At 40.1% G+C, this 26,085-nt stretch overlaps 1 protein-coding gene across 3 annotated transcripts in view; it reads left to right on the top strand.

Moving 5' to 3' along the window:
- The window catches only part of srpx (sushi-repeat containing protein X-linked), a 74,132-nt gene that overhangs the window by 9,015 nt on the left and 39,032 nt on the right, over window positions 1-26,085 (top strand). For 2 of the 3 annotated variants that reach the window (XM_060833042.1, XM_060833043.1), the window contains exons 2-4: window positions 7,432-7,503; window positions 17,669-17,860; window positions 19,877-20,053. In XM_060833042.1, coding sequence (XP_060689025.1) covers window positions 7,432-7,503; window positions 17,669-17,860; window positions 19,877-20,053 — 441 coding nt within the window. The remainder of the gene's footprint in view (window positions 1-7,431; window positions 7,504-17,668; window positions 17,861-19,876; window positions 20,054-26,085) is intronic. The other variant, XM_060833044.1, reaches the window with a different exon arrangement.

The following is a 26,085-nucleotide window of genomic DNA, read 5'->3' as shown; positions in this document are numbered from 1 at the left end:
AAAATAGCAAAGTGTTGCCCTGATTCTAACTGGGACTTACGTGGAGCAGCATCAAGCTGTGGTAGACCTTAAATCTGTAAATCCAAGTGTCAATCTGTGTTGAGTTTCTACCAGCTCATGTAGAGTGGAATGGATCTGACAATACCATCATACAATGCTGCATCCTGTTGTAAAAGAAGTGATAACACGTCTTCATGGAGATAGTTTTGAACATTTTTACTATAAGCCAACCAGAATTTAGTTTGTGTAACATATGTCAGAGACCCTGTGAGAGAAGGAGGTGGGAGATCAGAGCAGATGCTGAAAGCCTCTTATTGCTAAAGGCTTTATTTCATAATATGAGTAGTTGAGTGGTATAGCTCATTTGCTTGTGATATTCTCATCTATTTCATTTGTTTACTATTAGACAATAATTCCAGTGTTGTTCTTGTTGGTCTCTCCCTTGCTCTGTCCAATGACTTGTGCTCATCAAAACGCTTTGCCACCAGAATTCTAGCTAATACTCCCCCATTCACCGCCATCCCTATATTTTTGACCGTAGTGCAGCAGCAACTCAATTTTACTATTATCGGCCTTGTCTTCTCATGTGCATGCATACATACACAGACATTTATGTGTCCCGACATGTTCAACCATCTTGATCCTAAAATCTGTAATTACCATCTCTTCCCTCCCCAAATCCATCTCTTTCTGCTCCTTTAAAGTGTTCCTTTCAACCAACCTCTGATCCAGTTTTTTGTTCCAGTTTCTCCTTCTGTGGATCCATTTCAATTTTTAATTGCTAATCATTCCTGTGAACCAACTTTGGATGTTTCACTTTACGAAATTTACTATAAAATTATTCAAGGCTTTAAATAGTTTTAGTTAGAAGTCTTCATGAAGTCTCTGCGTGATAACTGTAGTGCCTCTATCTGGGGGAACTGTTGTGTACTTTTCCAACTGAGTGGGTTGTTACAGTTTATTCTCTGAAAGGAGCCAAGCGAGCTGTCCAATTTTATGTCTCCAGTATTAGATATTCTGGCATCCTGATTAATATGGAAGAATCCCAAATGGCAATTCCTCAACAAGTTTCAAGTTTTGGAGTATGGTGAGCTCCAGAACTAGATACCTTTACAGACAAAATGGATCTAGAGATTCTTGTCTTCACATATAAGTAGATTACAGCTGAAGTTTAGATTTGGATCAAAGTTCCAGATGTAAAGGACTATAGTACTGTTAACAATAGAAGCTGTTGCCAGAATGAAGTCTGATTCAATGTTGGTAAGCCTTTGTGTGGGTTACATACATTGAAGCCTGGAGACCATTTCATCAGCCACGAGAACAAGGTTAGAACTCCTTTTAACAATGATATCTGAAATAAATTATTGTTAAACAAACTTTTACGCCATTTTGGTCTCAGAAGGGAAAGCAGTTGCCAGTATAAATATTTTGAAGCAGGAAACAATATATCAGGTTTGGGGTCACAGGTGGTGATGTTTGGAGTGCCAGAAGGTTCGGTGCTGGGTCCTCTACTTTTTGTCATTTACATAAATGATTTGAATGTGAGCATAAGAGGTACAATTAGTAAGTTTGCAGATGACACCAAAATTGGAGGTGTAGTGGACAGCGAAGAGGGTGATCTCAGATTACAACAGGATCTTGACCAGATGGGCCAATGGGCTGAGAAGTGGCAGATGGAGTTTAATTCAGATAAATGCGAGGTGCTGCATTTTGGGAAAGCAAATCTTGGCAGGACTTATACACTTAATAGTAAGGTCCTTGGGAGTATTGCTGAACAAAGAGACCTTGGAGTGCAGGTTCATAGCTCCTTGAAAGTGGAGTCACAGGTAGATAGGATAGTGAGGAAGGCGTTTGGTATGCTTTCATTTATTGGTCAGAGTATTGAGTACAGGATTTGGGAGGTCATGTTGCGGCTGTACAGGACCACTGTACAGGTTAGGCCACTGTTGGAATAATGCATGCAGTTCCGGTCTCCTTCCTATCGGAAAGATGTTGTGAAACTTGAAAGGGTTCAGAAAAGATTTACAAGGATGTTGCCAGGGTGGAGGATTTGAGTTATAGGGAGAGGCTGAATATGCTGGGACTATTTTCTCTGGAGCGTCGGAGGCTGAGGGGTGACCTTATAGAGGTTTACAAAATTATGAGAGGCATGGATAGGGTAAATAGGCAAAAATTTTTTCCTAGGGTTGGGGAGTCCAGAACTAGAGGGTATAGGTTTTGGGTGAGAGGGGAAAGATTTGAAAGAGACCTAAGGGGCAACGTTTTCACGCAGAGGGTGGTACGTGTATGGAATGAGCTGCTAGAGGAAGTGGTGGAGGCTGGTACAATTGCAACATTTAAGAGGCATTTGGATGAGTATATGAGTAGGAAGGATTTGGAGGGACATGGGCTGGGTGCTGGCAGGTGGGACTTGATTGGGTTGAGATATCTGGTTGGCATGGACGGGTTGGACTGAAGGGTCTGTTTCAATGCTGTACATCTCTATGAATAACAGGTTGTGGTCAGTGGCCTTCGTTTATATAAGGTAATGGTTCAGAAAGATTTAATGTTGAGGCTGCGCTTAGCTCCATCCAATATGATGATGTCATAGAGTTTCCAGGTGGAAATGGATCAGACTTACACAGGAGTCTGATAGGATCAGAAGAGACCTTCTCTTGATCATCTTAAGTTATTATGCCTAACTTGTTCCTATTGCTATCGTGCAATAAGTTATCACTGTTATATTAGATTTATGTTTCTTCTTGTTAAGACTCAGCAGTCTTAACTTGTTCTTCTGCCAATGACATTTAGACCAGCCCTTAGACTTTTAACCATATTGAGAAAATTCACTTTATGTATTCTGGTTAGTATGGAGTAATTTCCTGTAGGGGCTGCTGCATAACTTCACTTTCTCATGATTTGTCCACTGTTTGAATACACCCTTGTTGTACATTAAATACTAATTGTATATAAACAGGGAACAAATCATATTTTTAGTGAGAGCTTTACATCAGCTAACCACACTCTATAAAAATCTCATCTCATTGATTACTGCATCCTCACATTTATACGATGTTTCCATTACTTGTTTCCTCATTCCATTATGTCTCAGGTATCCCTTCAAACCATGTTGCATGATAAGTAACATCCCTTTAACTTTCTAAATATTCGACTTCCATTTATTTTCTTTGCACATTAAATATTCCAATTTTTATGGTACGTCAAACAGTTTCTTCGACTTTTCTCCTTTTCTTTATAAAATAATCATATGACTGCTACTATCCACCCACTTCAATTGGAGATTTCTCCAGGATCTGTTTAAAATCTGCAGTATCGATACTGAGTCTTCTCTCATTCCCATATTCTGTTGAGTGTAATTTGTGTCATAGTGACATTGTCTCATATTGATGTAGCACTTGGTTTTTATTACTGCTGAACCTCTTTTTTTAAAAATTTCTTCCAATATTTTCACTAAGGAACATACTGTATTTTACTGCCTCATCACAAATGCGAGTTTGTGCTTCTAAAATACTTTTTACTATTCTTTGGAACTCCTTAAACAAGCTCAAGGGTAGCATCTAAAATCTCCTACATTTGAGAACCCATTACAGGAGCTCACGTAAGAAGCATCTCTCAAATGTTGCTGGCATCCTCCAGTTGTGGAAATTTCAGAACATGTGCACCATTTTTAACGTAATGTTCACCCAAATAATATCTTGCATTCAGTTCTAAAACCTCAAAACTGGCAAGTGGCCTTGATTGGCTGCCCAGTCAGATAGACAGATTTTAATCAGTAAAGGAATCAAGAGTTTAGGGACAAAGCAGGAAAGTTAAGTTGAGGATTATCAGATCAGCACGATCTCATTGGAATAAACTAGGTGGGCCAAATGGCCTACTTCTGCACCTGTGTCTTATGGTCTTGTGGTTGAACATGATTTCTATTTCAGTAAACATTGACTCTTCCTAATTAGCTTTTATGAATTGTGCGCAGCTATTAACGATCTCTTTGTTATTATTAATGTTAGTATTAATTAATCTCATTAATAATCAATTCTAACTACTCCACATCAGAAATGACACATTAACCAGTCGAGAATTTCTGGTTAAACGGATGTGTTCTGTTGGCTTCTTTCCAATCCAGTGGAGTCTTTTTTGAATCTAGGGAATGTTGAAAAATCAACATCAATGCATCTGCTACCTTATTAGCCATGCCTTTAACGTCTTAAGAAGATGTACATCTGAACCTAGAGACACCTCAGCCTGAAACTCCACAATGAGTACCAATCTTCCAAATCTGAAGTGAGCATGTTCTGAAATAATTGTGAAATCTTCACACTGCCTTAATTTGTGAAGATATTGACTTGTGGGGAGATAGCGTAGTGATAAACGTAAAGGTAGTTCTATATCTGAATGTAGACATTTTAATTATGGGGGGGGAGTTTGGAGGGTGAAGTTGTATTAAGTAATAATTCTGAAAGATTTAATGTTGAAGTTGCATTAAGCTCCACCCAATCTGATGATCTCACCCAATGTTTAGGTGGAGAAGAAGTACATTATCTTAATGGGGTCATATCCCTAGCTCTCAACACTGTTAAATAATAGAATGTAGCTAGTTACTCTAATTTCTACCTTTTGCTATCATTACTCAGGAATAGTCTATTCTCTACCATGGTTTATTAGCAAGCCTAAGATTAGAAAGGAAGATTGGTAGCAGCTTTTTGTGCTTTCCTTCAGGTCCAAGGTGGTTTAGTTTGGATGAAGACAGCAACCTCTTTGGTATAACGAGAGTGATTTTGTTGAGTAAACAGTATGAAACTTATTGCTTTTCTGCACTATTAACAGATTACAAAAGCATAGCCAACATGACACGTAGAAACTGGGAGCACACTAGTCCCAAGTGCTAGCTAGCTGCAGCCTCCTTTACTCTTGACAAGTCCCCATAACATCATATTTGAGGGTGGTGCTTACTACAGCCAATCCAAATATTAACCTTTTTAGATTTTTTCAGATGCATATATAACAATCTTGAGATTCTTGTGGCACAGTGGTAGTGTCCCTACTCTGAGCTAGGAGGCTTGGGTTGATGTCCCAACTGCTCCGGAGCTGTGCAATGACATCTCTGTAATACATTGATTAATAAATGATTACAACAAGCTTAGTGGATAAATTGCCTCTTCAGAGACTAATGGGTAAGTTAATGCTAAGTTTTATATTTCTCAACTTTATATTAGCAAGTTTTGGCTTGTATTTAAAGATCTGACACTTTATTGTTGGTAACCACATAGATCAGGGGAACATGCCTCTCAATCCCTAGGTTTATTGGGGTCAGCAAATCTTGGAAATAATCCTACTGTGCTTTCTTTGCGCATGGTTATACAGCTGTACATCTTATGCATTTTCAAATAATGTATGCAAGACAAGTGTTACAATAGAAATCAAATATGGTCATAATTCATCAAGTATTCGGATACATTAGACAGGCACAGAGATTGCGTGATTTCCTGATTGTGGCATGCCAATGTTCTTTCCTGGAGAGAATCAAATGACAGCTAAAATGAATGCTATAATTTATTTCTGTTGATTTAGTTTCACTTTGCTTTTTCAAAAATTCCTGAATCCTCCGTCCATTTTCCAATGCAGTAAGGAGGGATGGCTGTACTGTTAGAAAAGCCATATTTCAGCTGAGGTGTAAAATCAAGCTCTCATCTGGCTCTGTGTTGATGAAGTCCTAATGTCCTGACCAGTATTTATCCTTCGACAAGCATCACTTGTATATAAAAAAAACATTATCTGGTCATTGTCTCATTGCTGTATTTAGGATCAACTCTACCTTAAATTGGCTGCAGAATTAAACAAAAAAAAAACAGTGACACATTTCAGCTATTTCCTTGGCTGTAAAATGCTTTTGGGACTGAGGTTATGAAAGATGCTGTATAACTGAAACTCTTGCTTTCCAGTTGGCAGACACGAAGCAATCAATTGTCATTTACCTAAGAAAAGTTTGGAAAACTCTGATCCTCTGCAAATTGCAAAAGAGTGAAATTTATTAGTTTTGAAATCGTTCCTGAATAAGTCTGAAGAGCAAATTGAATTTCCAGGCATTGCTTGTGTTCGTTAGATGGGGGCTTTGGTTTATAAAGGTAACACCACCTTGTATCTATGCAGCATTTTATAACATCCAAAGATGTGCTCCATAGGAATGTCATCAAACACAATTTGACACCGAGCCATATAGCTTTCAAATGAACATGGGGGAGATGACCAAAATGTTAGACAAAGAAGTAGGTTTCAGGGAGTCTCTTAAAGGAGGAAGGAGGAAGGAGGAATGGAGGCAGAGAATAAGGAGGAGAAAAGGCAGAAAACCAGAGATGGAACTGTGCCAACTTGGAGAATTCTGGAACTGGCAAAGACCTAGACAGGAATAAGACCAGGAAATGATTTGAAACTGATGAGTTTTCACAATGTGCACTACATCATGTAATTCCCAATATTATTCTGCTGCTAGATCAAACTCTTCCTTTAAGGATGCTGAGTCTCAGAACTCCTGAGTAAATACTAGATGAAATCAGAGTTCATGTGCTTCTCAGTCTTCAGGGTAGGCATGTGGCTTTTAAAAACAAATGTTAGGAACAGGGGGAGAAAAGAGTTAAGCTATTGAATCCCTCAAGCTTGCTTCAACAATCAATGAATTCATAGCTATTCTGTGACCAAGTTCCATTTACCTGGCATTGCCACATAGCCCAATTTATCAGTCTCAGGCTTTCAATTCACAATTGATCTTGCATCAGTGCTCCCAGTTTTGGAATAACATACAATGGTAGCAATCTCCAGAGTTCAGAAAACGCAAATTTATTAATGTTCAGTTAATTTCAGATAACAAACGGTGTTATGCTTTCCACAGTTCAGACAATGGTCAGTGTCACTACTTCAGATGCAGCTGACCATGGCTTAAGTGGACCTGGCGCATAAACCTTGGTATTAATCATGCCTGAGTGTATTTGGAAGCACTGCATTGCTGATATGACAATTTGTTTTTAGACGGCTGAAGTTTTAGTCTCGTTCAAATATTTCATATTGAACTATGTTGTCTTTTGTTGAATTTTACTGAATTAACTAAGAACAGTTTACAATTATACACATAAAGTTGATCATTTGATTACACTTCATTATATTGTTATCCTTCAAAAAATGGCAATGTAATGACTAGACTACAACATTAAATTGAAATATGTCACAAAGGTGGGAGAGAATACATAGGTCAATTCTGCACCATTGTTTACTGCAATAGCTACACTTTGTTTTATGAGCAATGAATTGATTCCAATGTGGAATATCATGAGATGAAAAGGGCTGTATAAATGCACATTCTTTATTACATGTATACATGTAATTGCACATATTATTGCAAACACAATTTTGTTGTCCAGTTTTAGTTTCTATTTTATGTTGTAGGATCTGGATACACCCCATTAGAAGATGATGAAGATGCTTATGCAAATGAAGCACGTTACGCTAAATATGAAGGTGAATGGTTTATCCACATGTTAATAAATAACTTGAAAGGAGTTGTGTCCTTTTCAGTTCACAGCGATCATACTGGTTCTAGTGTGCACTGGCAGACTTGGCAGCCCTCAGTGCTTAAATTCTCATCAAATTTCTCTTAATTTTATAATGAAGGATCCATTTATTTCCATTTTAGTAACATCTAATATAGTATTCAACTTCCAACCAGTTTATTATGAAACATGGGATATTCTAGAAATCATGAACTTTTACCTTGCCTTCTGACAAGAACTTCTGCCTCAGTTTGGTGTTGTATCTTGAGCTTCCTTTTCATGTCCATCAGGAGCATTGATTACCTACAGTACCTTTATTCATCAGTTGATTATTACCAAAATATAATTTGGATTAACATCAAAAATATATCAGAAATGTGGTCTGTTCACCAGCTCAGATTGTGATTCCAGTAGTATCACAGAACTAGGAATATTGCCCTGTCCTCTCCTGTGTGGAGATGTTATGAAGAAGATGGATTGATGGAGCAGATTCCTCTGTCGCATTAGTTGAGACCAAAGTAACACAGCATACTTTCATGTAATTAAGCAGGCTTAGAATATGTAACTCAGAAGTAAACATAATTTAAATCCAAGTAAATTTAATGTAGATATGATCACAAAATAAATCTTCCACATATAAATCTTAAATCTCATTTCGTGGTATTGTTAGCTACATAAGTCATTTTATATAGATCACAGAATAAGGAAGTATTAAAATCTTTGTTTTAAAAGGAATCTTGAAAAACTGAAACATTAGACAGCATTAGTATTAGAATATTAAATATTTAAGGGTACACAGAAGTATCTTTAAAACTTATTTACAAATAATATTCAACAGTGTTAAATTATTGAATACGTCTTTCTCAAAAAATGTTTCACTTGAGACCTGACCACTGTAATTCAGCAACTTAGATACTTGAACATATTAAACAATGCACTGAGAGGCTTAATGTACTCTGAATAACAGTTAATCAACTAACATGCAAGGTATCTGTGCTGTTAAAACAATTCACAATAATTTGTGTTAAATTGGGCTTTACCAGTTAGACAACTGGTTGTTAAGGTAGACTGGTGGTTTTGTGCACAATTTGCCAGTATGATTGTTGAAACATTGCATTTGAAAATTAGCAATGTTTTAACATCTGATAGCTGTGCTAGATTATAGCATGACCATTCAACCAGTGAATAATTTGTTTGGCAGCTTTATATATGCAAGCATGAACTAATGCTAAAGTACAAATTGGAATGTATTTTATAATATAGTTTTCTCCTAAGATTTTTGAACTTGAGGGATGTGGATTTTGGCTGTGACATTACATTCTGAAATACATATAACTGATAACCAAAATATGTTAAAATACTATGCAAATATAGCAAGCTTAATTTGGTGATACGAATGCTGTTAGTTAATGCACACCTCTGCAGTTATAGCTTCTTACAGTTTAGGCTGGTAATTTGATACATATGCTACTGGCTAAGTTTCATTTGTTTCATGCCCGATTTAGATTTGCTGTCCAAATCACATATAAAAATAAAACCTCTCTGAGTTATCTTCTACTGGGGGCACTGGTCTGATCCTGGTGCAATATTAATTGCAAGGCATTGATTGTTTTTCTTCTCGCAGCTAGAGAAAATTCTTTTAAGGATTGAATTATCAAAATGCTGTCACAATAAATCCATGTGATTCCTGAACGAAAGAAGTTTTCTTTGAAGGGAGAGAAAACTGAGATGAGGTTCACCGTTTACAGGACCAACAACACAATGAAGAATATCCAGCTCATGGACACAATTGATTGAGTTGGCTGTGTACATGGTAGATGTGTGCAGCTGAATGTATTATGAATGAAGTATGTTATTATGTCCCTTTTATTTTGTTCTGCAGCTTGAAAGGACTGGTATAGAGACATGGTCAAAGTTGGGTAAAACAGGTGATCTCCTCCAAAGGTGATTGTTAAAATTCTGCGTGATCATATTGGCTTAGAATTTGCAGGATCTTAACATTTTGAATTGAAAAGCCTGTCTCATCCATAACCTCAACTTTGTGACAAAATTGCTGGAGGTGCGGGTTAATAACCTGCATTTGGGATCTTGATTACAGATGCTCAGTGTTTTAAATTCACTGTTTGGAAGAACACCATGCCATACACACTAATGTGTGCCTGTTCCCAGCCCAGGAGGCAATTTTGACAATAATTGGCCTCCTCATCATCATTGAGGAGAAAGTGAGGACTGCAGATGCTGGAAGTCAGTCAAAAAGTGTGGTGCTGGAAAAGCACAGCAGGTCAGGCAGCATCTGAGGAGCAGGAGAATCAATATTTCGGGCATAAGCTATTCATCAGGCATTTGGGGGAGTGCCCAAGGGATCTGAGAGATAAATGGAAGGGGTGTGGGGCTGGGGGGGAAGGTAGTTGGGAAAGGGATAGGTAGATGAAGGTGGGGGGGGCAGTTGTGGTGATAGGTCAGAGAGGAGGGTGGAGCGGATAGGTGGGAAGGAAGATGGACAGGGAAGACAATTCAATAGAGCAGTGCTGAGTTGGAGGGTTGGATCTGGGATAAGGTGGGGGAGGGGATATGAGGAAATTGGTGAAATCAACTGATTCCATGTGACTGGAGGGTCCTAAGGTGGGGGAGTGGCTAGAATTTGGTGGTGGGGGCGTTCCACTGAGACCATTCCCTTCACAACTCCATTGTAAGGTCCATGCCCCTGCCTCTCACCCACCCACCCTCCCCTCCTGGCACCTTCCCTTGCCACTGCAAGAAATGTAAAACCTGCGCTCACACCTCCCTCCTTACCTCCATCCAAGGCCCTAGAGGACCCTTCCAAATCAAACTGAGATTTTCTTGCACCCCCACACTTGTGTCCGTTGCTCTCAATGTGGTCTCTACACTGGGGAGACAGGACACCAACTTGCGGAATGTTTCAGAGAACATATGCACTAAACAAGCCCACCGCCCTGGGGCCAAACACTTCAACTCCCCCTGCCATTTCGCCAAGGACATGCAAGTCCCGGGCTGCCTCCATCATCAAATTCTAGCCATCCAACGCCTGGAGGAAGAATACCTCATCTTTCACCTTGGGACCCTCCAACCACTTGGGATCAATATTGATTTCAACATTTTTCTCATCTCCCCTCCCCTGATCTTATCCCATTTATCTCTCAGCCCCCTTGGCTCCTACCCCCCCACATTCCTGATGAAGAGCTTATGTTTGAAACTTGTCTCTCCTGCTCCTCGGATGCTGCCTGACCAGCGGTGCTTTTCCAGCACTGCACCTTTTGGCTTTTGTCATCTTTGAGCTTGGAAAGGGCAAAGTTAGCCATGACATCTGCTCCGACTATCGTGCTGTGAACCCTGAGCATGTATATTTGTGTAGACATTAAATGAGGACTAAACCACTTGTGGTGGTATTGTTTTTAGGTGAGACTGAGTGTTACACATGTGGCAAATTTACATATGATTTTGTGAATTTGCAAATTTAAATGTTCTAACAGTATTTTAGACAAATGTCTTTCAAAAGGTATCAGTTTCAGAATTATTTTGGTGGGAGTCTGGACTGATGAGGTTCTCTCTGATTAATAACAGCATTTTATAGCAAGTATCTACTTTCACAAGTCAGATTGCCTTAAAAATACATATATATCTTCTCCCATTTTAAAACTGATGTGGTCAAGGCTGTAAGTTCCATCCAGCTAGGGTGCTTCCTCCCATTGCTCTTGTTTCCTTGGGGTAGTTGTGTTGAAAAAGGTGTATCAGAAGGAAACAAAGTTATGGATAAAGGTTTCAAACTTTAGAAGGCTGTGCTGGTTTATGCATATACTGAACAAGAACAGATTTGATGATGTTATCACGGAGTTGTGATCGCTCTGTTTCTAAGCTCATATGGTGGATGTGCACTTTTAACGACATTGTTTTACAGATGGAAAATAATTGATTGGCATGATTCAAAGATTCAGAATTGGTTCTAATATATTCTGAGACATGGATTTTATACAGTATTAATCAAGAATAAAAATCATTATTTCTATTTCATTGTGTCATATTTTTAAGAACGTGTAAAAATGGATTATAACAATTTTTATAAGTCAAACCCTAAACAGATGTAAAATTATACAAAGACCACAGTTTAAGTATTCCAGTCTGATGTTCTGGTTTCAGAACATTTCTGTTTGGAGGAAATTCACATGTGTTCTACATATGTGTAATCATGCTGCATTAGTAATGTTGATTTTGAAATGTAAATGAATGTGGTTCTCATGTATTGCTGGCATTGGTCTGAAACTAAATTAAAAATAATTAGTTTACATAAATGAATGAAACAGTATATGCTCCATGTGACAGCCTGTGTGAATAAGAAATGATAGCATAATGGTAGGTAATGTCACAGGACTGATAATCCAAAGAGTCAAAATTAGATGGTGCTGGATCGGTGAAGGGATGAAAGGCTTTTGCCCGAAACGTCGATGTTCCTGCTCCTCGAATGCTTCCTGACCTGCTGTGCTTTTCCAGCACCACTCTAATCTAGACCCTGATAATCCAGAGACTCAGGCTACTATACACACCCTCAGGAAATCTCAATTATCTGTAAGAATAATAGGATGGTTATGGAAGGGGATTTTAACTTAGAATGGAACTACCATCGTGTTAAGGACATGGATAAAGAGGAATTTAAATGTGTACAAGAAAATTTTCTTATTCAGTATCTGGATATACTTATTGGACAAGGAAGAAAACTTGACCTACTCTTGGCAAATAAGGCAGGGCAAGTGACTTAGGTGTCAGAGGGAGAGCACTTTCTAATTCTATTAGTTTTAAAATAACGATGGAAAAGGATATACTGAATCTAAAAGTTAAAGCTCTAAATTGGAGAGAGGCCAGTTTTGATGGTATTAGGCAAGAACTTTCAAAAGTTGAATGGAGGTCGAAATTCACAAGTAAAGGCATGGCTGGAAGATTTGAAGCCTTCAACAATGAGATAATAAGAATCCAGAGACAATATGTTCTTGTTAGGGTGAAGGGCAAGGCTGGTAGGTGCAGGGAATGCTGGACATCTAGAGAAATTGAGGTTTTTGTCAAGAGAAAGAAGGAAGCATATTTCAGATATAGACAGCAGGGATCGAGTGAATCCTTAGAAGAGTGTAAAGGTAGTAGGAGTATATTTAAGAGGGAAGTCAGGAAGGCAAAAAGGGGGTCTGAGATAGCTTTGGCAAATAGAATTAAGGAGAATCCAAAGAATTTTTACAAATACATTAAAAACAAAGGGGTGGGGAGATCCAAGATGGCGGCGACTCAGCAAGTCTGAGTCTACAGAGCCCTTCCCAAAACCTGGGAAAAGTGGGTTTCCTGCCCCCACCACACTTGCCAAACCACCCAAAAAATTTCTTTAATCTTAATTAGCTGCTGAATATTATATTTAAATAGTCTAATACTGAGTGGATAATGAGTAAATCAAAGGGACCCCGCAGCTCTCAGAAAACAAAGACCCCTCCCCCACCCTCCTCTCCTCCGGCTGCAGCTGATGTAAAAACAGGCCTTATAGAGATGATTGCCAGGCTGGAAACGACACTCGTCAATTTCATCGCAGAATCCCGACAGAGATGGAATGCATTCGAAGAAAAGCTGCAGAAACAGAATCAAACTATAGGAGAATTACAGGGCCGAGTGGAGGGGGCGGAACTAAAGGCCACGACCTCCAAGGCTGCAGCTCAAACAGCTGCAGAACAGGTGCGAACCCTCGAGCAGAGAATCAGGGCCTTTGAAATCTACATGGATGATATTGACAACAGAAATCGGAGAAAGAATATTCGGTTGCTGGGCCTTCAAGAACAAGAAGGGAAAGGACAGTTAGCAGCATTTCTGGAGCGATGGCTGCCCCAGCTTTTAAACCTGGGGGCTGAAACTGATCGGGTAAGGGTGGAGTGGGCCTACCGGGTCGCAGTACGCGGATCTGGCCCAAACCAGCGCCCACGCCCGGTCCTGTTCCGGCTGCAGAGTTATAGGGAGAGGCAGATACTCCTGGATGCCTCCAGAAAGCTTGGAAAGGATCCTAAAGCTATGATTCATGAAGGATCCAAGATTATGTTATTTCAGGACTTCTCCCCGGCTTTGGCACGAAGAAGGAAGGCGTTTGATGAGGTGAAGAAATGTTTAAGGGACTTAGATATTCAATACACCTTACGCTACCCAGCGACGTTATGCTTTACCCACGAAGGATCCGAGTATAATTTTAGATCATCGGAAGAGGCCAAGAAACTTTTAGACTCGGTTAAATAAATCGTAAGAGACAATTTATGTTGGCTTGCCTCTCTCACACTCCGTGGGGAGAAATGGATACTTTATTCTACTTTACTTTTGCCTCTGGGAGCGGGGTTGTCTTCCTTGCTATGTTATTATACTTAACTGTAATCTGTTGGAGTTGTAATTTTATAGTTATGTGTGTTTGTACGTGGCATTGATGCTAGCAGATATACTCAGGTATGGGTGGGGAGGGGTGGGGGTGCGGCGCTCACTGTTAACTCTAGCTCGGTATTATATCTAAATCCTATTAAGGAGCGCCCGGGTTGAGGGTGGGACACTGTTTGGGAGAGGATATGGTGGAACGTTGGAAAGGTAGTAAGGCCCCCTGAGAACAAGGGGGAAGATCTCCATTCAAACATGTTTAATTTTTTTTGTTCTTATTGTTTGGAAATAACTTCCTTTTTATCATACTGTTATGAGTGTATTAGAGAACATTTTCTCTTATTTGAAGGATGTAAGCGACTCAACTATACACTCTGGATGATTGTGGATTAGTTGAATTTTGATGATTATATATTTAAGATCTATTTTTATATTAATGTTTGTGCTTGAAAATTCGCTTATTTTTGTAAATTTGTCAAAATGTTAAATTCCCAATAAAAATATCTATAAAAAAAACAAAGGGGTAACTAGGGAGAGAATAGGCCCTCTTAGAGATCAGCAAGGCTGCCTGTTTGTGGGACCGCAGGAGATGGGGGAGATACCAAATGGGTATTTTGCATCAGTGTTTACTGTGGAGAAGGTTATGGAAGCTAGAGAACTTAGAGTCATAGAGATGTACAGTATGGAAACAGACCCTTCGGTCCAACCCGTCCATGCCGAACAGATATTCCAACCCAATCTAGTCCCATCTGCCAGCACTGGGCCTATATCCCTCCAAACCCTCCAAACCCATCCAACTGCCTCTTAAACGTTGCAATTGTACCAGCCCCCACCACTTCCTCTGGCAGCTCATTCCATACACGTACCACCCTCTGTGTGAAAAAGTTGCCCCTCAGGTCTCTTTTATATCTTTCCCCTCTCACCCTAAACCTATGCCCTCTAGTTCTGGACTCCCTGACCCCAGGGAAAAGACTTTGCCTATTTACCTGATTCATGCCCCTCATAATTTTGTAAACCTCTCTAAGGTTACCCCTCAGCCTTCGATGCTCCAGCCTGTTCAGCCTCTCGCTATAGCTCAAATCCTTCAACCCTAGCACATCCTTGTAAATCCTTTCTGAACTTGGGGAAATAAATAGTGGCCTTTTGAAAAATGTCCATGTTACAGAAGAGGGAGTGCTGGATGTCTTAAATGCATAAAGGTGGATCAGTCCCTGGGATCTGATCAGGTGTCCCCTAGAACTCTGTGAGAAGCTAGAGAAGTGATTGCTGGGCTGTTTGCTGAGATATTTGTATCATTGATAGCCACAGGTGAGGTACTAGAAGACTGAAGGTTGGCTAATGTGGTGCCACTGTTTCAGAAAAGTGCTCAGCAAAAGCCAGGAAATTATGGATCAGTGAGCCTGACATTGCTGGTGGGCAAGTTTTTGGAGGGAATCCTGAGGGACAGGATTTACATGTATTTGGAAAGGCAAGGACTGATTAAGGACTGTCAACATGGCTTTGTGTGAGGGAAATTGTGTCTCACTGATTTGATTACCATATATACTCGAGTAATAGGTCGTCTCCTGTAAAAGCTGAGAGTATGGTGCTGGAAAAGCTCAGCAGGCCAGGCAACATCCAAGGAGCAGGAGAATTGACGTTTCGGGTAAGAGCCCTTCATCAGGAATGAGGCAGTCCTGATGAAGGGTTTATGCTCGAAATGTCAATTCCCCTGCCCCTCGGATGCTGCCTGATCTGCTGTGCTTTTCCAGCACCACACACTGGACTCTAATCTCCAGCATCTGCAGTCCTCACTTTTGCCTGGTCTCCTATAAAAGTTGACCCCCTATTTTTGGCTAAATAACCTGGAGTTTTCCATATATCTCATGTAAAGGTTGACCTTAGTTCTTCACAGACAATAGATCAATGTTTATGAGTCAGTGTGCCGGCTGTCATGTCCCAATCCAGCTTTCCAGTCTACAGGTAGTTCCGCTCCACTCCCAGTCTTCCCGCCCACTGGCTGTTATGTTCCGCTCCGGGTTTTTAGAATTTGTTGTTTTTTGTTTCTCTTTATTTGTTTAGAGATCACTTGGGCTTCTGCTAATGATACCGTATAAATTTTGACAGGCATGAATTTCAGTACCTCAAAAGTAGTATTCATGTAATAGTCGACCCCATAAATTCAACCTTAAAAGGTAGTCAAAAAAAATTCAACAATTACTTGAGGATTTATGGTAAGTCTTTTGAAGTACCAAAGAAGATTGATGAGGACAGGGCAGTGGATGTGATCTACAAGTCATTCTGCTATAATGCGTGTTCTGTTAACGTGGATTTGCTGTAATGCAATTGATGAATTGAAGATACTTTCTAAAGTGCGAACTTTTAAAATGTATGTTGGCTGTAATGTGTTTGTAACACAAATGTTGTTTCTAAAGCGCGATTTTTCTCTAATACAGGGTTGCACAAGCATGTAACCATCATATTACAGAAAAGCTACCTATATATGGACTTCAGTAAGGTGTTTGACAAGATTCCACATGGTAGACTGGTTAGCAAGGTTAGATCATATTCAATACATGGAAAGCTAGCCATTTGGATACAGAACTGGCTCGATGGTAGAAGATGGAGGGTTGCTGTTCAGACTGGAGGCCTGTGACTTGTAGCGTGCCACAAGAATTGTTGCTGGATTCACTGTTTTTTATCACTTATATAAATGATTTTGATATGAACATATAGTTAGTAAGTTTACAGATGACACCAAAATTGGAGGTGTAGTGGACAGTGAAGAAGGTTACCTCAGAGTACAACAGGACCTTGATTTGATGGGCCACTGGACTGAGGAGTGGCAGATGGAATTTAATATAGGTTAATGCGAGGTGCTGCATTTTGGAAAGCCTAATTAGGGCAGGATCTATACAATTAATGGTAAGGTCCTGGGAGTGTTGCTGAACAGATATCTTGGAGTACAGGTTCTTAGTTCCTTGAAAGTAGGTCTCAAGAAAAAAGGATAGTGAAGAATGGATTTGGTATGCTTGCCTTTGTTTGTCAGTACGTTGTATATAAGAGTTGGGAGGTCATGTTGCGGCTGTACAGAACATTGGTTAGGTCGCTTTTGGAAAACTGCATTCAACCCAGTCTCCATCCTATCAGAAGGATGTTGTGAAACTTGAAAGAGTTCAGAAAAGATTTATGAGGATGTTGTCAGAGTTGGAGGATTTGAGCTATAGGGAGAGCCTGAATAGGCTGGGGCTGTTTTCCCTGGAGCATCGGAGGCTGAGGGGTCACCTTAGAGGTTTATAAAATCATGGGGGGCATGGATAGGATAAGGTGTTTTGCTCGGGGTGAGGGAGTCCAGAACTAGAGGACATAGGTTTAGGGTGAGAGGGGAAAGATTCTAAAGGGACCTAAGGGACAACTTTTTTTATGAAGAGGGTGGTGCGTGTGTGGAACGAGCTGCCAGAACAAGTGGTTGAGGCCGGAACAATTACAGCATTTAAAAGATATCTTAATGTATTTTAAATGTTATAATGGTATCCAGCTCTACCACATCTTCTGGCAGCTCATTCCATCCACACACTATTTTTTGTGGAAATGTTGCCTCCCAGGTCCCTTTGTATTTTGAATAAAGGATTAGTCTCATATTCATATTTATATTTTACTTTTGAAACCAAAAGCTTCATTATGCCTCATGTTGTTTGTTGGACTGGAGGCCTGTGACCAGATGTTAGCTGTACATTTATTATTATTGCTGTTTACAGATATTCCCAGGTGCGCTCCTCTAAAGATCAAAAATGGTTATGTCCGTTGCAGAACACCACAAGGTGGATATTACAAAAATGTACAAGGAACAATGTGCGATATTTCTTGCCAAAAAGGATATGAAATTCATGGAACTGGCCGCGTCCATTGCCTTTCAAGCAAACGCTGGTCACAAACAGTTACTTGCAGAGGTGGGTGATACTAATTTATTTGTTTTGTTGAGAGAAGGTAATGGAATGAGGAAACTGTTTGTTTATTTTTATGGCATAATGTACAGGAAGGTGAACAACTGAAACCCACTTTGGGTTTATACAAAGTGGGTAATAAGCCAACTTTGCTGTTCATGTTTGATAATACTTGGCTCCAAAACATCACTATGCTTTTTTTGAAACTTCTTTTTGATTTATTCAGTAATTCATTTAATGCCACATTTAATTAGCTTGTAAAAAGTTTGGAGAGATGTTTGATACTGTACAGCTGGAAATTCTGTACCTCCTCTTACTTGGGAATCCCAAAATGCTTCTTCATCAATGAATTCCCCATTATCAATATCCCTGGGGATTATCATTGACTAGAGACTCAACTAGACTCACCACATAAATACATTGGTTGCAAGAGCAGGTCAGCAGCTGAGAATACTGCGGTGGGTAACTCACAACCTGACTGTCAAAAGCTTGTCCACTATCTACAGGGCACAAGTTAGGAATGTGATGGAATGCTTCCCAGTTGCCGGAGAAGAAAAACTTGACACCATCCAGGACAAAGCAGCCTGTTTGATTGGCACAATCTTCATAAGCATTCAAACCATCTATCAGTAGCAGCATTGTGTACTATCTACAAGATGCATTGTGGAAATTCACCAAAGATCCTTATACAGTACCTTCCAAACCCACAGCCACTTCCAGAATGACAAGAGCAGCATATACATAGAAATACTACCACCTTCAAGTTCCCCTCCAAGCCACTCATCATTCTGGTCAACATCCTGCAGTTCCCTCCCAATGGCATTATGGGTCTAACTACAGCACGTGGACTTTAGCAGCTCACCACTATCTTCTCAGTGGCAACTTGGAACAGGGAATAAAAATGCTTGCCAGCCAGCAATACCCAAGTGCCATGAGTGAATAAAAAATATAGTGATTGGAATAGCAAACTGTTCACATTTGGACATATGTTAGAAGTGACCTGTGGACGCAAATAAGAAATTAAATACCTATAGTGAGGTACTGAAGGCATTCTAGCGTCAAGTGAACATATCCATAAGACCATAAGCAGGAAAAGGAATAAGCTGTCCAGCCCCCACAAGCCTGCTCCACCATTCAATAGGATCAGGCTCATCTGACATTCCTCATGTTCACTTTCTTGGCCTTGCCTAGAGCCCTTGATATCCCCTACTGATCTCGAATCTATCTCAGCCATAGATATACAATAACTCTGTCCTAACTGAGTTCCAAAGACTGTCAACACTCAGAAGAAATTCCTCCTCATTTCAGTCTTTGTCGTAGACTCTCCCATGAAGGGTAACATCCTCTCACCATTTACCCTGTCACACCCCTTAAGAATCTTCTGTTTCAGTGAGATTACCTCGCATTAATCTTATGTCCAGTGAGTAGCGCCCCAACCTGTTTAATCTTGTCATATATACGAAGGATCATCCTAGTAGACCATCTCTGAACTTCCTCCAATAAAATTATATCTTTCCTTAAATAAGGGGACCAAAACTGCTCTCATTACTCTAGATGTGGTCTCACAAGCATGTTGTACAGTTGCAGTAAGACTTCCCTAATTTTATACTCCAACTCCCTGAAATGAGGGCCCACATTGCATGAGCCTTCCAGATTACCTGCAGCTCCTGTGGGTTAGCTTTCTGTGTTTCATGTACAAGTAACCCCAAGTCCCTTTGTGTTGCAGCTTTCTGTAGCTTTTCCCCATTTAAATAATGCTGTTATTTTGTTCTCCCTTCCAAGATGAACAACTTCACCATTTTCCTACATGATTACTCCATTTGTCAACTTTTAACCACTTACTTTACCTATCTCTGTCATTCTGTAAACGGTTTGTAGCCCACTCACAACCTGCCTTTCCACTTATTTTTGTGTCATTTGCTGATTTGGCTGGTGTACACTCCCTTTGGTACACATTCATCATCAGGAAGGTTGGATTGAAAAGAAAGGTTCTTCAATTTATTAGTCATTTTTCTGTTCCAGAAATACGATGTCCTAAGTTTTCATTGCCTCTCCATGGAAGTGCAAAGTGCTCAGATGGAGCATATTTTAACTCGAGGTGTGAGTTTTACTGTACCCCTGGATACCAAGTTAGAGGACAAAAAAGTGTGGTTTGCATGCACAATAAAAAGTGGAGTGGAAAGGAACCATCTTGCCTCGGTAAGTTTTATTCATGAAATACTTTAAAGTGTTTAAAATCATAGAACAAAATAGCGCAGAACAGGCCCTTCGGCCCTTGATGTTGTGCTGAGCTGTGAACTAATCTAAGCCTATCACCCTACACTATCCCATCATCATCCATATGCTTATCCAAGGAGTGCTTAAATCTCCCTAACATGGCTGAGTTAACTACATTGACAGCCAGGGCATTCCACACCCTTCCCACTCTCTGAGTTAAGAACCTGCCTGTGATATCTGTCCTAAATCTATCCCTCCTCAATTTGCAGCTATACAAGCAGATGTCATCATCCTATGAAAAAGACTCTTGTTCACCCTTTCTAATTCTTTGATCATCTTGTATGTCTCTATTAAGTCCCCTCTTAGCCTTCTTCTCTCCAATGAGAACAGACTCAAATCCCTGAGCCTTTCCTCATAAGACTTTACCTCCAGACCAGGCAACAATCTGGTAAATCTCCGCGCACCTTTTCCAATGTTTCCACATCCTTTCTATAATGGGACGACCAGAATTGTACACAATACTCCAAGTGAGGCTGCACTAGCATTTTGTACAATTGCAGTATGACATCACAACTGCAGAACTTAATCCCTCTACCAATAAAACCTAACACACTGTATGCCTCCTTAGCCGCACTATTGCCCTGGGTGGCAACTTTCAGAGATCAGTGTACATGGACAACAAGATCCCTCTGCACATCCACACTACCACGAATCTTTCCATTGACCCAGTATTCTACTTTTTGTTATTCTTACCAAAGTGATCCATCTCACATTTATCTGCAATAAACTCCATTTGCCACCTTTCAGCCCAATACTGCAGTTTATCCAAGTCCCCCTGCAACCTGCAACATTCTTCCACACTGTCCACCGACTTTAGTATCATCTGCAAACTTGCTAACCCATCCACATATGCCTGCATCCAAGTCATTTATAAAAATGATCCCAAAACATATCCTTGTGGCACACCACTAGTCCGAGACTCCAAGCTGAATATTTTCCATCAACTACCACTCATTGCCTTCTTACAGAAAGCAAGTTTCTAATCCAAACTTTCAATCCCATGTTTCCACATTTTCTCCAGTAGCCTATCATGTGGAACCTTATCAAAGGCTTTACTGAAGTCCATGTACACCACGTCAACTGCCCGACCCTCATCCACATGCTTGGTCACCTTCTCAAAAAAACTCAATGAGGTTTGTCAGACGTGACCTCCCTTGATGAATCCATGTTGACTATTTTCAATCAAATTGTTGCTTGCTAGATTATTATAAATCCTGACCCTTATAATCCTTTCTAAAATTTTTCCTACAACAGACATAAGGATCGCTGGTCTATAAATCAGCTGTTTATACCCTAGTATTAAACTGTGGAGTTGTTTAAACTACAAATAAGCTTCCTAATTTAAGAAGTCAAAACTTTTATTACAACCTTGAGTGCCAACTTTACTTACTGTTGATTTTTGTCACTTCCGAAGGTTTAAATTACCATTAAAATTTCATTTGCACTCATTTATAATGATTTCCTGCTGTAAATGTTCTCACTTGTTTCAATCCATTTGCCTGTCCTTAAAAATATTTATTCTTTGTAACGCAACCAAACATTGCACGTAAGGTTTTCACTGAGATAGCATCATTATTTCCCCACTCAAATACTTCTCATCCGAAGTAATTTCTTCCTGTGCGTCAATTGGGCATGACCTGAGTGTACTATCCTCCTGCTCTCCTTTAACCTTTCTTCACATATAGATTCCTTGATCGGATTAAGGGCTGTCTACCACCTACCATATACTCTTTACTCCAGTTGTTTCATGTACAAGGCTGTCTGATTGTTGGTACTCTCCTGCACTCTCACCCTTCTCTTGGTCCCTCCAAACACCTTAACCTTAGCAAGTTTTGAGAAGATATGTAGCTCGGGTTGAAGTTCTGGATGTAGGTTTGTTCGCTGAGCTGGAAGATTCATTTTCAGATGTTTCATCACCATACTAGGTAACATCTTCAGTGAGCCTCCAGATGAAGCACTGGTGGTGTAGCCCGCTTTCTATTTATATGCTTGGATTTCCTTGGGTTGGTGATGTCATTTCCTGTGGCGATGTCATTTCTTATCCTAGAAGCATGGCATTCTAACTGGAACTTTATCAACAAACACATTGACTTTGATCCCATTTACCACCCCTTGCGAAAAAGAACAGGAAATGATGTCACCACAGGAAATAACGTCACCAACCCAAGGAAACCCAAGCATACAAATAGAAAGTGGGTTACACCACCAGTGCTTCATCCAGAGACTCATTGAAGATGTTACCTAGTATGGCGACGAAATGTCTGAAAACGAACCTTCCAGCTCAGCAAGCAAACCTACATCCAGAACTTTAACCTTAGTCTCCCTTCTTAGAAATTTCTCTTCTAACTAATTTCAAATTACTTTAAATTCCCAACTGTATAACCTTTAGCCCTCTTTTCACCATAACATTGCTGCAGTTACCAATCTACTTAAACACTGTCAGCTTTGCCAGACCCTATTATAATCATTATTTTCCTGCACCCTGATCATGTTTCCTAGTATTGCATTCATCTTCATTTACTTAAATTTAAAGGATGCACATTTGAAAAACTAATCTTGGATAATTGATGTAGCCATTCATTGCCAGATCTAATTAGGTCCTGCTGTGTCTGCTGAAACTTGTCACTATCCCAGGAGCATTCTGGAATGCAGATATAACCCATAGTTTCTTCTCACTACAAAGTATTTTCTTGAACCTGGTCCCCTGCCATCACCATTCACATATCCTATACCAAGTGCCAGGAGAACAATATTGTCATAAGGATTGGGACTATTTGGTCATCTTCCCATGACACTTTGCTCGCTGCTCTGAGCTGTCAAGCCAAACTTCTCCTCAGGTTTCCCCCTTTCCAATGATGTTTCCTGATTCCATATTGTTTATGGTTGATACCTTCATTCATTTTGAACCTCTCACTTAAATGTAGTTTGGGAATTTGAATTAATTGTGTTATTTCTAAATGTGGTCTGGTTCAATGCTTATCTAGCCGGTGTTATGTTCTCCCCTCGCCATAAATTTGGATCCACCCCAAACTTAGCTATGTTCATCCTAATTCACACTGAAGCTAGTTTATTTATCATCATTTCTGAGCTTGTTCATCTAGATCCACTCCAGAAATACCTTCAGTTTAAAATTCTAGCCCTTGTTTTCAAATTGCATATGATCTCACTGTTCCCTATGTAGATTTAGATTACTTACAGTGTGGAAACAGGCCCTTCGGCCCAACAAGTCCACACCGACCCGCCGAAGCGCAACCCACCCATACCCCTACATTTACCCCTTACTTAACACTACAGGCAATTTAGCATGGCCAATTCACCTGACCCGCACATCTTTGGACTGTGGGAGGAAACCGGAGCAGACACGGGGAGAACGTGCAAACTCTACACAGTCAGTCGCCTGAGTCGGGAATTGAACCCGGGTCTCAGGCGCTGTGAGGCAGCAGTGCTGACCACTGTGCCACCATGCCACCCATTTCTGTCACTTTCTTCAGCCATACAATCTGTGGTCCTCACTTCACCGATAAACCACATCTCAATATCTTCTGCTCTCTTGCACTTTGATTTTAATTGCTCTACCAGCAGTGTCCATGCCTGAAGCTGGCAGAATACAATGTTGTAGAATTTATCCTGAACCCTCTCCACCCCTTTGTTATTCTCTCCTTCTTTAGGAAGTACATTAAAACTTAACCCATTTAGTTACCTGACTTAATACCTCTCCAAAGGATTCGTTGTCAAATTTGTTAAGATTGTTGCATGGCTTCATCTAAATGTCGGGGGACATGCCATTAAAGGCTCTAAAATCAGCAGCCATGGTGAGGCAATTTCAGAAAAGTCGGGTCAAATGGTTGTTGGCATGGCTTGAGTGGTAAGATGAAGGCAGTGTTTGAATTGCAAAAGGCAGAGTTCTAGGAATGCAAAATCTTTGGAGGCTTGTTGAGGGGTCAGGCCATGCAAAACATATAACACAAGTCTGTAGTTTTTAAAAGGAACGATGCTGGGAGTTAACAACATTACTGTGCACAGAGGTGATGGGTGATTGGGACTTTGGAATACGGAATCAAAACTTTGCATATGCAGAAGCTTATGGAGAATAGAGTCTGGCCAGGAGAGTGGTAGAATGGTCATGCCTAGCTGTAAAAGCATGGGGAGGGGGATTTTAATAGAATGTCAGGATGGATGTCAGTTTTTGAGAGTTAAGTATGTGGTCTTCATGCCAAATAGGATATGAGGTTGGAAGCTTATCTCTGGGTCACGTAGTTTATCAACGCTGCAAATATCAACTTCGACCCTTGTTCCAAGTTTGTTTTGATTTTGGTGGAGTCCTTATTCACTTTGATGTCCATGATGAGAATAGAAATTATGGAAGTGTGTGATATTTACCTTTTAAATGGGTTATCTAAAATGACCCTTGAACAGTGCTGTCGTTGAAGTCAATAAATGTGAAACCTAGTCGTTCAATTTTGTGAAACTGGAGAGAGAATAACTCACATGAAAAATGCAAAAATCTAGCTGTCTTCATAGAAATAAAATTGTCACTCATCATAAAGGAAACCTAGAGCAACTATGCAAGAAGACCACATGGTGGTAGTATAAATGAAGCTTACCAGTGCTTGTACTTATCAGGTAAAAAATGAGGTCTGCAGATGCTGGAGATCACAGTTGAAAATGTGTTGCTGGTTAAAGCACAGCAGGTCAGGCAGCATCCAAGGAATAGGAAATTCGACGTTTCGGGCATAAGCCCTTCATCAGGAATGATTCCTGATGAAGGGCTTATGCCCGAAACGTCGAATTTCCTATTCCTTGGATGCTGCCTGACCTGCTGTGCTTTTAACCAGCAACACATTTTCAACTTGTACTTATCAGGGCTACTTACTTTTAAAAATCTATTTTTATTCAAGAAGGAATTCTGTTTCTTTGTTGAGCTTTTTCTGAGAGTTACAAAATGTATGTGGATAAATGACAATTGAATAATGTTGAGCCAATCACGGGAAAAAAATGAATTTTTTTCACAATTTGAAGTAAGGCAGCATATTTGAGAGTAAAGATAATAAACCAAAAAATCTATTATGAGATCAAGGAGGGTGTTGACTTTTGGCCAAGGGCAAGGCAGAAAGGAACCACCCACCCACCTGTAGTGTTTCCTAAGAACTGCAAACCTATTTTAAGGTTTAGACTTAGTATCAGCATTACGCACAGCTCCAAACTCTGCAGTGCTTACAGACAGTGCACTGATCATGGTGGGGAGCATGCGGCATGAATAGGACTGGAACAGGCATTGGAATTCCATTAGACTCTTCAAAACAGAAGTTCTTGCCAGACATTTTATCTCAAGGAAGGAGAACATTAATGAGTTAATGACAGGCTACAGGATTTTTCTGAGACTAGGAAGAACAGACACACTTCTGCATACTCTACCTGACCCTTTAAACACTGCCAGCTATACTATCCAGTAAGTGTCTGTCCTTTTCCTCTGCCACATTTCAAAGGGTTGGGCTACAGACTTCCATGAGATTGGTCCATGCATAAGGTCAGAGTATAGCAGTGGTTTGCTGTTAACATCTGCAGGATGGCTGACCGTGAGACTGATTCTCCTCTTCCAATCGTGCCAGGTTGGAATGATTTATGGGCTGGCAATCAGCCTGATTGACCCACTCTGAATACACCTTCCATGGCCAACAAGTTCTGGTATGAGCCTTTAAACCCAGAGACTGCTGTCCTGAAGTAGGAACCCTACCTTTGCACGACCAGACCTCAGCAACATCTGGTATCAATTCACTATTAAATAAAGTGTGTTTTATAGTATAACTGTATTTAGAGCTCTTGTTCTCAAAACAAAATCCTGCTATTACGTGCTTGGGTTGATTTCCAATATGAATTAATATATCTGTTCCTATAATTAGTTTTTATGGTTTTAGTCTGTTCTCTGTGCACACTGTTAGTCTTACATTTAGCAA

Source organism: Hemiscyllium ocellatum, chromosome 12 (assembly GCF_020745735.1).
Source record: "Hemiscyllium ocellatum isolate sHemOce1 chromosome 12, sHemOce1.pat.X.cur, whole genome shotgun sequence".
Classification (NCBI taxonomy): domain Eukaryota; kingdom Metazoa; phylum Chordata; class Chondrichthyes; order Orectolobiformes; family Hemiscylliidae; genus Hemiscyllium; species Hemiscyllium ocellatum.
The sequence above is the reverse complement of the archived record's forward strand: the minus strand, read 5'-3'. Positions and strand labels throughout refer to the sequence as shown.